This window comes from Melanostigma gelatinosum (genome assembly GCF_949748355.1).
Source record: "Melanostigma gelatinosum genome assembly, chromosome: 17".
Classification (NCBI taxonomy): domain Eukaryota; kingdom Metazoa; phylum Chordata; class Actinopteri; order Perciformes; family Zoarcidae; genus Melanostigma; species Melanostigma gelatinosum.
The window spans coordinates 23,192,726-23,205,354 of NC_136650.1; the positions used below are offsets into that span (position 1 = coordinate 23,192,726).

The window sequence follows — 12,629 nt, forward strand, 5'->3', positions numbered from 1 at the left end:
GCCAGCACACGTCACATCCGGGGACGTTTAAAGGTCTGGGGTTAGCCGTTTAGTCACCAGAAGAAGAAGTAACACAATAAAACGCTTTTTTAATCCGCAGTAAATCTCAAAGGTATGGAAGCACATTTACACAGCAACAAATAAATAAATAAAATTAAATTACAAAATAAAATTACAAAAAAAGATGAAAAGTTAGACATGATAATTAAAATATCCCCATGGTCAAGATTTGCATGAGATAAAAAGTAATAATATATATATATATTATATATAATATTTAATAAACATCTTTACACCTTTAAGCTCAGTGACTCGTTCCTCCTGTTTCTCTGTAACATGATGAACCTGATGAGTCAAAGTGAGATCAATTAAACTCGACTCAACTTGTCTGAAAACATTAAACAACCAAAGTCTCTTTGAGTTGTTAACCCTTTAATCACCAAAAAAACTCAGAAGACAGACAGGAAACAAAAAGTCATCACTTGTGTCATCACCTCTGTCTGCACACACACACGCGCACTACGTGTACTCAGTAGGTAGGGGCTTGCTTGTACAGTCATAGTCGGCATGGTAACAGGGCGGGCCTTCACCACACCTCTGAGTCCTGTTGACTGAGAGACAGACAGAGCGAGAGACAGACAGGTAAAGGTGTTAGAGTCCACTCATAAACCCACTGTGATGTCACCAGGTGAGTCCTGAACCTGTCTCACCCTCTGACCCGTCTCACTGAGCGTGGAGGAGCTTCCAGAGGGAGCAGATCTGCTGTGAGTCTTTAACTTTTTGGTTTTTATTGTTCATAGTTTGGTCTTCTTGAGTGTGACCGGAGATAAGATCTGTAAACACAACGAGACACGAGTCGGACTCCCTAAAGTAGTTAACTTGAGCTCTGAGTCTGTTTCAGTTATTCCTGATTCTACGGATCCTCCTGTCGACGTAAACACAGCAGACGACATCTGACATGTTATGGAAGTTATTCATGAAATATAATGATGAGGACATTTGTTTTTATCAATATAATCTCTGTGTTTAACTCAATAAACTGTCAGATATTGTATTACTAATACTACTAAAGTACAGGAGCAGTATTTCATATTAAAAAATACTCCATTACAAGTAAAAGTCCAACATTAAAAATATCTTCATGTTGTTAACAACTCAAAACCATTCCCAGTGTTTATATAAGCATCTATATATTTATTATTAGTTGATTCCTGATCTTACTTAAATACTGTTGGGTCATGTGATTTATCACAATGCATCATATTTCATTACACAATCATTGAAAATAATAAAAGATCTTCAATAAACCTGAAGGAATTATTATGCCAGAGATAACAAAACAACAACACACGAATATAAAACAATAGAGTAGTAAATATAAAGTGATAAATTCAGTCAAACTACAGTATAAATGTGTGTTCATGTCAGCAGGAAACAAGATGGAGTCCAGAGAAGAAGAACAAGAGGAAGACTCCCCGAGGTCAGAGTTCATCACTTGAGCTGTAATCCTCACTTTTGGTTTTTAGTCCGTCAGAGTGGAACATTTAACATTTCGGAAAATACTTCAGAGTACCGAACATTCTCACTGTGCTGGTCAAGCGGCTCAGTTTTAGGTTCCCTCCCGGTATCAACATCTTTTTCTTCTTTTTCTTCTTCTGCTTTTAATGGCGGTTGGCAAACAGCCTTCAGGTGCTTTACGCCACCCGCTGATCTGGAGTGAGGACTCCAGGATACCGCGCTCCCAACCAAGTGTTACATTACAGTCATTGAGCAGACGCTTTCATCCAAAGTGACTTACAATTCAGATTCCATCACGTTCTCCACCGTAGGGTTAAGTTCAGGGACACATCGACATGCGACGAGCGGAACGAACCGCCGCCGGCCCTGCTCTCCACTTAGCCAGTCGCCAAGTGTTAACGGAGGCTTAGAGATATAAACTGCTGAGTCGTCTGCAAATTGTCTGACACGATATTCTCTGTTGACAATTTCTGTTTGTTTCAATTTCATTAAATATCATTTGAATGTGCTGCAACTGGATTCATATTTGTACCTCATGGTTTGAGCTCTCTTTATGTTCTTCTTATATTTCCTGTTTTGTGAAATAAAATCAATTATTTAAAACCAGATTTTGACCGTCAACATCACTAAAATGATACTGTTGATGGTGAACAATAATCATTTCAGCTGTACTTGTTTTGAAGTAGCATGAAAAGAAAACAACTCAAGTAAAGTACAAGTACCTCAAGTGTGTACTTTAACAGCAGTACTTGAGTAAATGTGTAAATGTGGGCTTACCACTGCTCCCTATATACAGGGATGGGTCAAATGCAGAGACACTTAAAGGGATCAACATAATACAATAAATGTACTGAGTTACATTCCACTGGGAAATAACACAAATCATCTCTGTGTTTGTGTGTGCAGGTCACCTGATGTCTTAACTAATACTCCTGATACTACTACCAGTACTACTACAGCTGCTAGTAGTACTCTTACTACATCCAGGACTCCTGATGATCAGACAGGTATTATGTCTTAACCAATACTACTGATACTACTACTAGTACTACTACAGCTGCTAGTAGTACTCTTACTACATCCAGGACTCCTGGACTCCTCCTTCAAAAAGATCACTGATATTTTCTTTTTTATTTTATAAACATCTCTCTCTTCTTCTCTTTGTGTTCATCAGACAAGGAGACAGAAGAAGAAAAAGAAGAAGAGCAGGAAGAGGAGGAGGGTGAGGAAGACGAGTCTATCTTCATCTCTTCTTCACAGGAAGCTCTGTCTGTCTTCTTCACGTCTTCTGTTTGTCTCCCAGCAGGAGAACCAGAGCAGTCTGACCTCCACACAGGTAACGCTGTAATAATATTAATAAAAACATTCATATTAGTAGTAATAATCAGAATAATAATTATTAATAATAATAATAGAAAAGAGTTTGTAAATTGCTCGAGAATGAGTGAATAGTTTTATTTCTACACTGTGATATAATGTTACTTTAATTATTCCACCACTTCCTGCATGTTTAAGATATTTAATATTTTTATTTTTGTAGTTGTGATGAGTTATCAGAATACATCTGCTTCCCCGTGAGGATCATTTATTCTGCTGTCGTATTATTTCAACACTAGTTTCATATTTAACTGTGAATTGTGAGTTTATTCTAAGCTCAGGTGTCCCGGGCAGCTCCTCTTCCTCCTCCTCCTCCTCCTCCTCTTCTTCTTCTTTCTCAGTTTCCTGTCTGACTTCCTGTCTTCAGGAGCCGTTGGAGACGAGTTTGTTCCAGAGCAGAAATCATCGACACCGACCGGAGACCGACCAGGTACATCAATAATACGGATCATTTCAATGACTTTATGGTCTTTTGTTTTATGTTCATGTAAACATTAGAGTTCAGACCCAATGTGTGACCTCACTTCCTGTCTGCAGCTCCACCCAGTAGTCTGGCTTTGTCACGACCAACGAAGAAGAAGAAAGTCCTGGTGGCGCCAGCGCTCAGTCTGTCTTTAGGTAATTAAATAATTCATGACACTAATATAATAATATTAACAATAATAATATATTGACAATTATAATCATGATAATAATGCTACTACTAATACTAATGATAATAACAATAACAATGATAATGATAATAACAATAATAATGATTATAATAATAATGATAATGATAACAATGATAATAATAATCATGATAATGATAATAATAATAATGACAATGATAATAATAATAATAATAATAATAATAATAATGATAATAATAATCATGATAATGATAATAATAATAATGATAATGATAACAATGATAATAATAATCATGATAATGATAATAATAATAATGATAATAATAATAATAATGATAATAATAATAATAATAATAATAATAATAACAATGATTATAATGATAATAATAATAATGATAATAAAAATAATGATAATAATAATAATGATGATAATAATAATAATGATAATAAAAATAATGATAATAATAATAATAATAATGATAATAATAATAATAGGTCACAGTGAGTCGACGGTTTCAGACGACTTCCCCTCGGCCTTCCTCTCTCCGTCACCTGAAGACGACGATGACACGGGGCCAGACTTTGACCTGGACGGCATGGAGACGCCCTCCGACAGCGAATCACTCTACTTCCCCATGTTCGACCTGGAAGGTGAGAGGTCAGAGGTCAGCGGATGAAGGCGCTGATGGATGATGTAACCTCTTTGACGACATCACAGGGTTGTTTTCTCCAGATGACCTGCGGCGGCTCAGCGTGGCGTCCCGGCGTCGCAGAGCGTTCGGCTCCGGTCTCCGGTCCGGGTTCGACTCCCGGACCGGTTCTGGACGAGACCAAAGCGGACTGGGAGCTCTGGAGCGGGAGGACGTGGTGGACGGGGGGGGCACCAGGTGGCGCTGCTTCTCCACAGGTGACCCGCCTCAGGAGAGCCGGGTCAACATGAGCGTCCTGGAGCCGTTCCTCAGGGTGCTGTCTCACGGAGGTACGGGACGCTCTCACCTGTGTGACGCCTCACCTGAAGGGTCGGTCGGCCATCTTTAACACCTTCTCTCACCGTCTCTCAGGTTACTATGGAGACGGGGTGAATGACATCATCGTGTTTTCTTCCTGTTACCTGCCGGAGAACCGTCTGGAGAACTACCAGTACGTGATGGACAACCTGTTCAGGTAGAAGACTGAACGTGACCCAGTTTATAAAGTGTGACCTTTGACTCAAACGTGAAGCTAACGTTAGCATCTGCTCTGAACCTGCCGTTAGCATTAGGGAAGCCAGTTTCTCCTCTTTTTGTTTTTGATAGCTTGACGCCCGTTGAACAGGTTCCTCTTTAAGAAGAAACTAAATGAGCTGAAACACAAGAGGCATTCTCTTTTTAGTCTGATGCTCGTTGACTGAGAACTGTGGCGCCACATTTTGACGCATTTAAAGTTATTGTGTCAGGAATTCTTTCTTTATTGACGCATTTGATCAGGTCACTGCTCCGATAACCAACCATCAGCTGATGTTAGTTATAAATAGTTCTAAAGCAACAGTTAGCCATTGACATCCCTAGTTAGCATGTCCAGCTAATTGGCTCACAACTTTCATGAGTATCCGCATGTTACTTTTGAGGCTAACGGTTAGCATATCATGAGCTAACTATGGTGTCTTGCGGGGTTACCACCAGCAGGTCCTGGATGATGCTATATCAGAGGGCAGGCTAACGTTAGCACCTGTGCGTTTACTCTCTCCCCAGCAGTGGTGGAGGAAGTACTCGTTGTTTACGGCAGTAAAAGTATCTCGACCACAGTGTAGAAACGCTCCGTTACGAGTAAAAGTCATGCATTGAAAATCTTACTTCAGCAAGAAAGAACAAAAGTCTCAAAATAGACCTAATGTACCCAAACCTAATGTACCCAAACTCATTATGCAGAATAATAAATATAATAATATTATTCGAATCCAGTATTGTATTATTGCGTCAGCTGAGCTAGAGTTTGGTTTGGTTTACCTGCTGTTAGCACATGAGTGACGGTCCACCTGTCTGTCTGCAGGTACGTGGTGGGAACTCTGGATCTGATGGTGGCAGAGAACTATGTGATGGTGTACCTCTGTGCTGGAGGTCAGAAGGACAAACTACCAGGAATCAGCTGGCTGAGGGAGTGTTACACCACCATCAACAGGAGGTAAAGCTCCCCTGTCAGGTGTTGTGTCAGTGTTTGTCCAGCAGGGGGCGTCAGATCTTCACTGTGGGAGGAGGATGTGGTCTGGGACGAACCCTTTAAAATAAACAGAAGACATTTCTTGCAACAAAAATCGGTTATAAACGTCCCAAAGACAGAGCTGTACTGGGTTCATTACATTATACAGGTGTACCTAATAAAGTGGTCACTACTTCATCTCTACTTACCTGCAGAAAAGCACACCTGTACAGTGTCTGTCTCGCATCTAGAAATCAATATTAATGTGTGATATTTGTGATAAGTTTCTGACTGTAGAGCCTCATGCTGATATCTGGCTCTAACACACCTGACCACGTCTAGACCACTTCCTGTTTTGGTCCCTGTAGGACGGCCTGGGTGAACCCTTACAGTGTGAGGATAACTGTGTGTGTGTGTGTGCGCAGGTTGAGGAAGAACCTGAAGGGTTTCTACGTGGTTCATCCCACCTGGTACATCAAAGCCCTCATCACGATCATCAAACCCTTCATCAGGTCCGCCTCTTCCTCCTCCTCTTCCTCTTCTTCCTCCTCCTCTTCCTCCTGCATACAGAACTCACATGGACAGATTTCAGTCAATACATAAACAGCTGGTTATCGTTAGCCACGTAGCTGCTACGTTAGCACCACGCTAGCTGTTTGGCTTGAATGAAACAACAACCAACCAGAATATCTCTATCAATTAAAACTACCTAAAATGACAGAAAACATCTTTGGGAAAAATGTATTTGAGCTGTACTTTGATTTTTAGGGGGCGGGGTTTATGAGTTTATGATCCAGATGTTTGGGCTTCACTTTGGGCAGCTGTCATGTCGGCCATCTTTGCAGTCTAAATGACAACCCAAACTGACATTAATGTCTGTTCTTCTCCTCCTCCTCCTCCTCCTCCTCAGCTCTAAGTTCAGCAGGAAGCTCCAGTTTGTCGACAGCCTCCAGGATCTTTCTCACTTCGTCCCTACTGAGCATGTGCAGATCCCAGACTGCGTCAGACAGTGAGTGTTTCACGTCTGTTTAGTAACAACAATAAAAACAGCTGTTTGGATGGTTATTATTTCATTTTATTGAAACATTCTGCTCAGATGTTATATTTCATTCAAATGTGCAGTCATTCTGTGTACGACGTGTTTCTACCAGAAAACAGTGTGTTAGCATCTGAAACACGTGTCCTGTGATCTCCTCACAAGTTCATTCATGAATAATGTAAGAAGCTTGTTTAAAACTCAAACTAACACGATGATGTCACTCCCTGCAGGTACGACCAGAACCTGACCAGGTGAACTCAAACCCACCTGGAGTCTCAGGTGAACGTGTAGCTGCCTCCTCTGCTCTTCTGCCTTCATAACTTCATTTTAAACTGTAAACATGATAGTTGCACTCTGAGAAAGCATGAAATATATTTACCGACCATCACTGTGCATCTAAAACACATTTCATCATCTTGAATGAACAAGTTATGTATTATGTACACTTTGGACAATATACCTCTGGAGTTACAACAACCTCCTGTTTTTAATAGCGCAAAATGGGCACCACGCCGCGTCAAGATCCTTGGATGAAAAGTCACGAATTTGAAACATAACTTTTCATCGTAAAGGTCTGAAGAGCATCCTGACCAAATTTGAAGTCAATCGCATAAATTCTGTAGGAGTTCTTTAAAGTACAATGCATGAAAACGATGAAAGTTGCCTTAAAATGCAAAATAATCGCAGAATTACTGCAGTGCCCCCAAGTGGTTGAATGGAATGAAACTCGCGATACCATTCTTTCCTTCTACATCCCGTTTCTGTTACTCAATCAGTGGATACCAAATACCGCTCCGATACCAGGGAGTTTAAAAGCACAGCTCTGACTAGCTTAAATGAGCTGATAACATGATACCGGATGGGCGCTCACAGCATTTTAGACTGATACTGGTATCGTATCGGAACGATAGCCAGTTAACATAACCACTCAGATTGGATTTTGCTAGCCATAACGTTAGCGAGTAGGCTAAAGTTAGCCAGCTAGCTGTAAGTTAGCTTCGCTGCATGGGTCTCTGCTTTGTAACGTTAGCCGTTAAATGTAATTTGTGAACAGCTAGCAGTCAATTTAAAATCAGCTGACGTCATCCACTCAAGACTATAAGTATTATGCTACGTTAGCTCCACACTGTCGAGTGCTAATGTCACATTAGCATCCAATCAGTTACAATCTGTTCATACATTGGCAATAAAAAGTGATCAATACTTGTAACACGAGCTGATGAGTTCAAGAGGTCTTTTGTTTTTGACAAAGGTGAACTCTTTGGATGCAGAATAAAATCATTTGGATCTTTAACTGGTGATTTCTGTCTCAGTGGGTCTTTGGTTGATTGAATCCATCCATTCGTCCCTCAGGTTTCTATGTTTCCGACAACAATTTTATCATCATAAAATCTGTAATTTTCATTTCTCTGAGACTGAAGCTGTTGAAACTCAATATAGCATTAATGCTAATTCGTTAGCTGACCGAACAGTAGATATGAAGGAGTTGTTATTACTAGTGGTTTACAGTCTTTATGCTAAGCTAAGCTAACCAGCTGCTAACTGTAGCTTCACATCTTTGCAGGGTACTTGCAAACACCTTTATTATGTGTGTGAGGGAACACTGGGCCTTTATAAAGAACAGGAAAACATCTGTGTGTGTGTGTGTGTGTGTGTGTGTGTGTGTGTGCGTGTGTGTGCGTGTGTGTGCGTGCGTGTGTGTGTGCGTGCGTGTGTGTGTGTGTGTGTTGAACCCAGCGGCTGGTCAGGAAATGGAGCCTGACAGGAAGGAAGTGAGGGAGCTGCTGAGGAAACTCAATAAACAGGAACATAGACCTGTGTGTGTGTGTGTGTGTGTGTGTCGTCAGTCTCAGACTATTTTCATTTTTTGGGTCCCACACGAGAAACAAAAGAAAACTGTTAGCTTAGCTTAGCTGCTAGCCTGTCTAACGCACACGTTACCTGTTACTAGCTAACTCTGGCTGACCCAACTTTAATTGAAACACGTAGCTTCGATGCTAACTACTGCTAAAACTACAACCTGATCAACAAACAATATCCAACATGTTAATCAGACTGATTGCTAGCTGTTTCCCTCTGCTTCCAGTCTTTGTGCTAAGCTAACCATGTTCTGTCTCCAGCGCCTTACTGAACACAGAGTAATAACAAATATATCATCTTCTTTGTGATTTAATTTGTGTTGTTCAATGTAGGTTAGACTAAGTACAACAACAACGAGCTCTCGTTTCCCTCCAGTGTTTGTAACTAACAGAGAGTCCCAGTGTTCCCAATGCTCGTCCATGACTCAGCTGGTTTATGATGCAACAGCTCAGTTCCCAGTTAGTCACCCTGTTAGCACGTTAGCTGTGACGTTAGCATGTTGCCATGTGAGCAGACCAACTGTTCCTGTGATGCTAGTGACTCATTTACTGTATGACCTGTTTATACAGTTGTTCATAGCTTATAACACACACACACGCACACACACATTTAGCCTGTGGGCTTCCCACACTCTCATTTCATAACAAGCCACCAGCGACCACATCTTTGATTCTTCTACTCGTGTTGTTCCCTCCTCCTCAGCGCAGGAGTCTTGGTTTCTATGGCGACACACACACACACACACACAGTATTACAGCGCTGTGGTCTCTGCACAGCTGCTTGTAATAAAACATGATGTTGAAGTGAAGGAGGGGAAGCAGTCTGAAGTAGTGATCAATGTCATTCAGTAGACTGAAGATAAGTTGACGTAGTCGCCATGACGTCACCCGTTGGTTTGTGGACTGATGTCATGAAGCCTTGAGCTACCTGTCACCATCTTGTTTTTAGTTGTCGCCATTTAGTGTTTCAGCCGTCGCTATCTTGATTTTTAGGCATCGCCATCTTGGTTTTTAGCTGTTGACATCTTGGTTTTTAGCTGTTGACATCTTGGTTTTTAGTCGTTGCCATCTTAACCAACAGCTAAAAACCAAGATGCAGCAACGACTAAAACAACTAGTTGTTGACAACTAAAAACCAAGATGTCAACAGCTAAAAACCAAGATGTCAACAGCTAAAAACCAATTAGTTGTTGACATCTTGGTTTTTAGCTGTTGACATCTTGGTTTTTAGTTGTTGACATCTTGGTTTTTAGTCGTTGCCTTCTTGGTTTTTAGCTGTTGACATCTTGGTTTTTAGCTGTCGCCATCTTGGTTTTTAGTTGTTGACATCTTGGTTTTTAGTCAGATGGCATCTTGGTTTTTAGCTGTCGCCATCTTGGTTTTTAGCTGTTGACATCTTGGTTTTTAGCTGTCGCCATCTTGGTTTTTAGTTGTTGACATCTTGGTTTTTAGTCAGATGGCATCTTGGTTTTTAGCTGTCGCCATCTTGGTTTTTAGTTGTTGACATCTTGGTTTTTAGTCGTTGCCATCTTGGTTTTTAGCTGTTGACATCTTGGTTTTTAGTCGTCGCTATCTTGGTTTTTAGCTGTTGACATCATGGTTTTTAGTCGTTGCTATCTTGGTTTTTAGCTGTTGACATCTTGGTTTTTAGTCGTTGCCATCTTGGTTTTTAGCTGTTGACATCTTGGTTTTTAGTCGTTGCCATCTTGGTTTTTAGCTGTTGACATCTTGGTTTTTAGTCGTTGCCATCTTGGTTTTTAGCTGTTGACATCTTGGTTTTTAGTCGTTGCCATCTTGGTTTTTAGCTGTTGACATCTTGGTTTTTAGTCGTCGCTATCTTGGTTTTTAGCTGTTGACATCATGGTTTTTAGTCGTCGCTATCTTGGTTTTTAGCTGTTGACATCTTGGTTTTTAGTCGTTGCCATCTTGGTTTTTAGCTGTTGACATCTTGGTTTTTAGTCGTTGCCATCTTGGTTTTTAGCTGTTGACATCATGGTTTTTAGTCCTCGCTATCTTGGTTTTTAGCTGTTGACATCTTGGTTTTTAGTCGTTGCCATCTTGGTTTTTAGCTGTTGACATCTTGGTTTTTAGTCCTCGCTATCTTGGTTTTTAGCTGTTGACATCTTGGTTTTTAGTTGTTGCCATCTTGGTTTTTAGCTGTTGACATCTTGGTTTTTAGTCGTTGCCATCTTAACCAACAGCTAAAAACCAAGATGCAGCAACGACTAAAACAACTAGTTGTTGACAACTAAAAACCAAGATGTCAACAGCTAAAAACCAAGATGTCAACAGCTAAAAACCAATTAGTTGTTGACATCTTGGTTTTTAGCTGTTGACATCTTGGTTTTTAGTTGTTGACATCTTGGTTTTTAGTCGTTGCCTTCTTGGTTTTTAGCTGTTGACATCTTGGTTTTTAGCTGTCGCCATCTTGGTTTTTAGTTGTTGACATCTTGGTTTTTAGTCAGATGGCATCTTGGTTTTTAGCTGTCGCCATCTTGGTTTTTAGCTGTTGACATCTTGGTTTTTAGCTGTCACCATCTTGGTTTTTAGCTGTTGACATCTTGGTTTTTAGTTGTTGCCATCTTGGTTTTTAGCTGTTGACATCTTGGTTTTTAGTCGTTGCCATCTTAACCAACAGCTAAAAACCAAGATGCAGCAACGACTAAAACAACTAGTTGTTGACAACTAAAAACCAAGATGTCAACAGCTAAAAACCAAGATGTCAACAGCTAAAAACCAATTAGTTGTTGACATCTTGGTTTTTAGCTGTTGACATCTTGGTTTTTAGTTGTTGACATCTTGGTTTTTAGTCGTTGCCTTCTTGGTTTTTAGCTGTTGACATCTTGGTTTTTAGCTGTCGCCATCTTGGTTTTTAGTTGTTGACATCTTGGTTTTTAGTCAGATGGCATCTTGGTTTTTAGCTGTCGCCATCTTGGTTTTTAGCTGTTGACATCTTGGTTTTTAGCTGTCACCATCTTGGTTTTTAGTTGTTGACATCTTGGTTTTTAGTCAGATGGCATCTTGGTTTTTAGCTGTTGCCATCTTGGTTTTTAGTTGTTGACATCTTGGTTTTTAGTCGTTGCCATCTTGGTTTTTAGCTGTTGACATCTTGGTTTTTAGTCGTCGCTATCTTGGTTTTTAGCTGTTGACATCTTGGTTTTTAGTTGTCGCCATCTTGGTTTTTAGCTGTTGACATCTTGGTTTTTAGTCAGATGGCATCTTGGTTTTTAGCTGTCGCCATCTTGGTTTTTAGTTGTTCACATCTTGGTTTTTAGTCGTTGCCATCTTGGTTTTTAGCTGTTGACATCATGGTTTTTAGTCATCGCTATCTTGGTTTTTAGCTGTTGACATCTTGGTTTTTAGTCGTTGCCATCTTGGTTTTTAGCTGTTGACATCTTGGTTTTTAGTCGTTGCCATCTTGGTTTTTAGTTGTTGACATCTTGGTTTTTAGTCGTCGCTATCTTGGTTTTTAGCTGTTGACATGGTTTTTAGCCGTTGCCATTTTAATTTTTATCCGTCGCCGTCTTGGTTTTCGGCCGAAACAACCAAATATTTGATGGTTATGATCCCAATCATCACTGTGAACCTTCAATACACTTCAACACATGAAGTCACTTTAAGCGCTCATCAACACACACAAAGATTTATTGAGACACGTGTTACATAACCATGAATAAAGTCATCCTGTGTTTCTGTTTCAGGCGACATCACAAAACCAAACACAAGACAAATGTACAAAAAGTCTTTCATGTCGAGTAAAGACTGTTGGTCTGTAATCTAAAAGAAAAGAGTCTTAAACTAATTCATATTGACTTCAAAGAGACACTCATGTTGCATTTAAAATAATACTAATTTAATATGAAATAAATTAAAATAATCAGTTGGAATGTGCTTTAAAAAAATCAGGACTTTAATCTCAGAATTGATTTTTCTTATGTTATATGAAGCAACTGAAGTCCAGAAATATTAAATATACAAGTTATTATCTATTTCACAAAACTTAGTATCTTGTTGGAGCAAGATATTTTG

The 12,629-nt window shown here is 39.9% G+C and overlaps 1 protein-coding gene across 3 annotated transcripts; it reads left to right on the plus strand.

The window, feature by feature from the left end:
- The first annotated feature begins 635 nt into the window (after positions 1–635).
- On the plus strand, positions 636–7,689 carry LOC306790970 (BCL2/adenovirus E1B 19 kDa protein-interacting protein 2-like). 3 transcript variants are annotated; one of them, XM_079287534.1, is made up of 14 exons: positions 636–764; positions 1,432–1,480; positions 2,425–2,525; positions 2,693–2,740; positions 2,825–2,854; positions 3,263–3,325; positions 3,433–3,513; positions 4,023–4,178; positions 4,246–4,506; positions 4,589–4,691; positions 5,556–5,687; positions 6,128–6,214; positions 6,613–6,711; positions 6,972–7,689. In XM_079287534.1, exons 2-14 carry the CDS (start codon positions 1,440–1,442, stop codon positions 6,994–6,996), a joined length of 1,227 nt encoding a protein of 408 aa, XP_079143660.1. In that variant the 5' UTR covers positions 636–764; positions 1,432–1,439; the 3' UTR covers positions 6,997–7,689. The 3 variants fall into 3 exon arrangements, with proteins under 3 accessions (XP_079143660.1, XP_079143662.1, XP_079143661.1); XM_079287536.1 differs by having other exon boundaries at positions 4,589–4,667; XM_079287535.1 differs by having other exon boundaries at positions 4,261–4,506.
- The last annotated feature ends 4,940 nt before the right edge of the window (positions 7,690–12,629 follow it).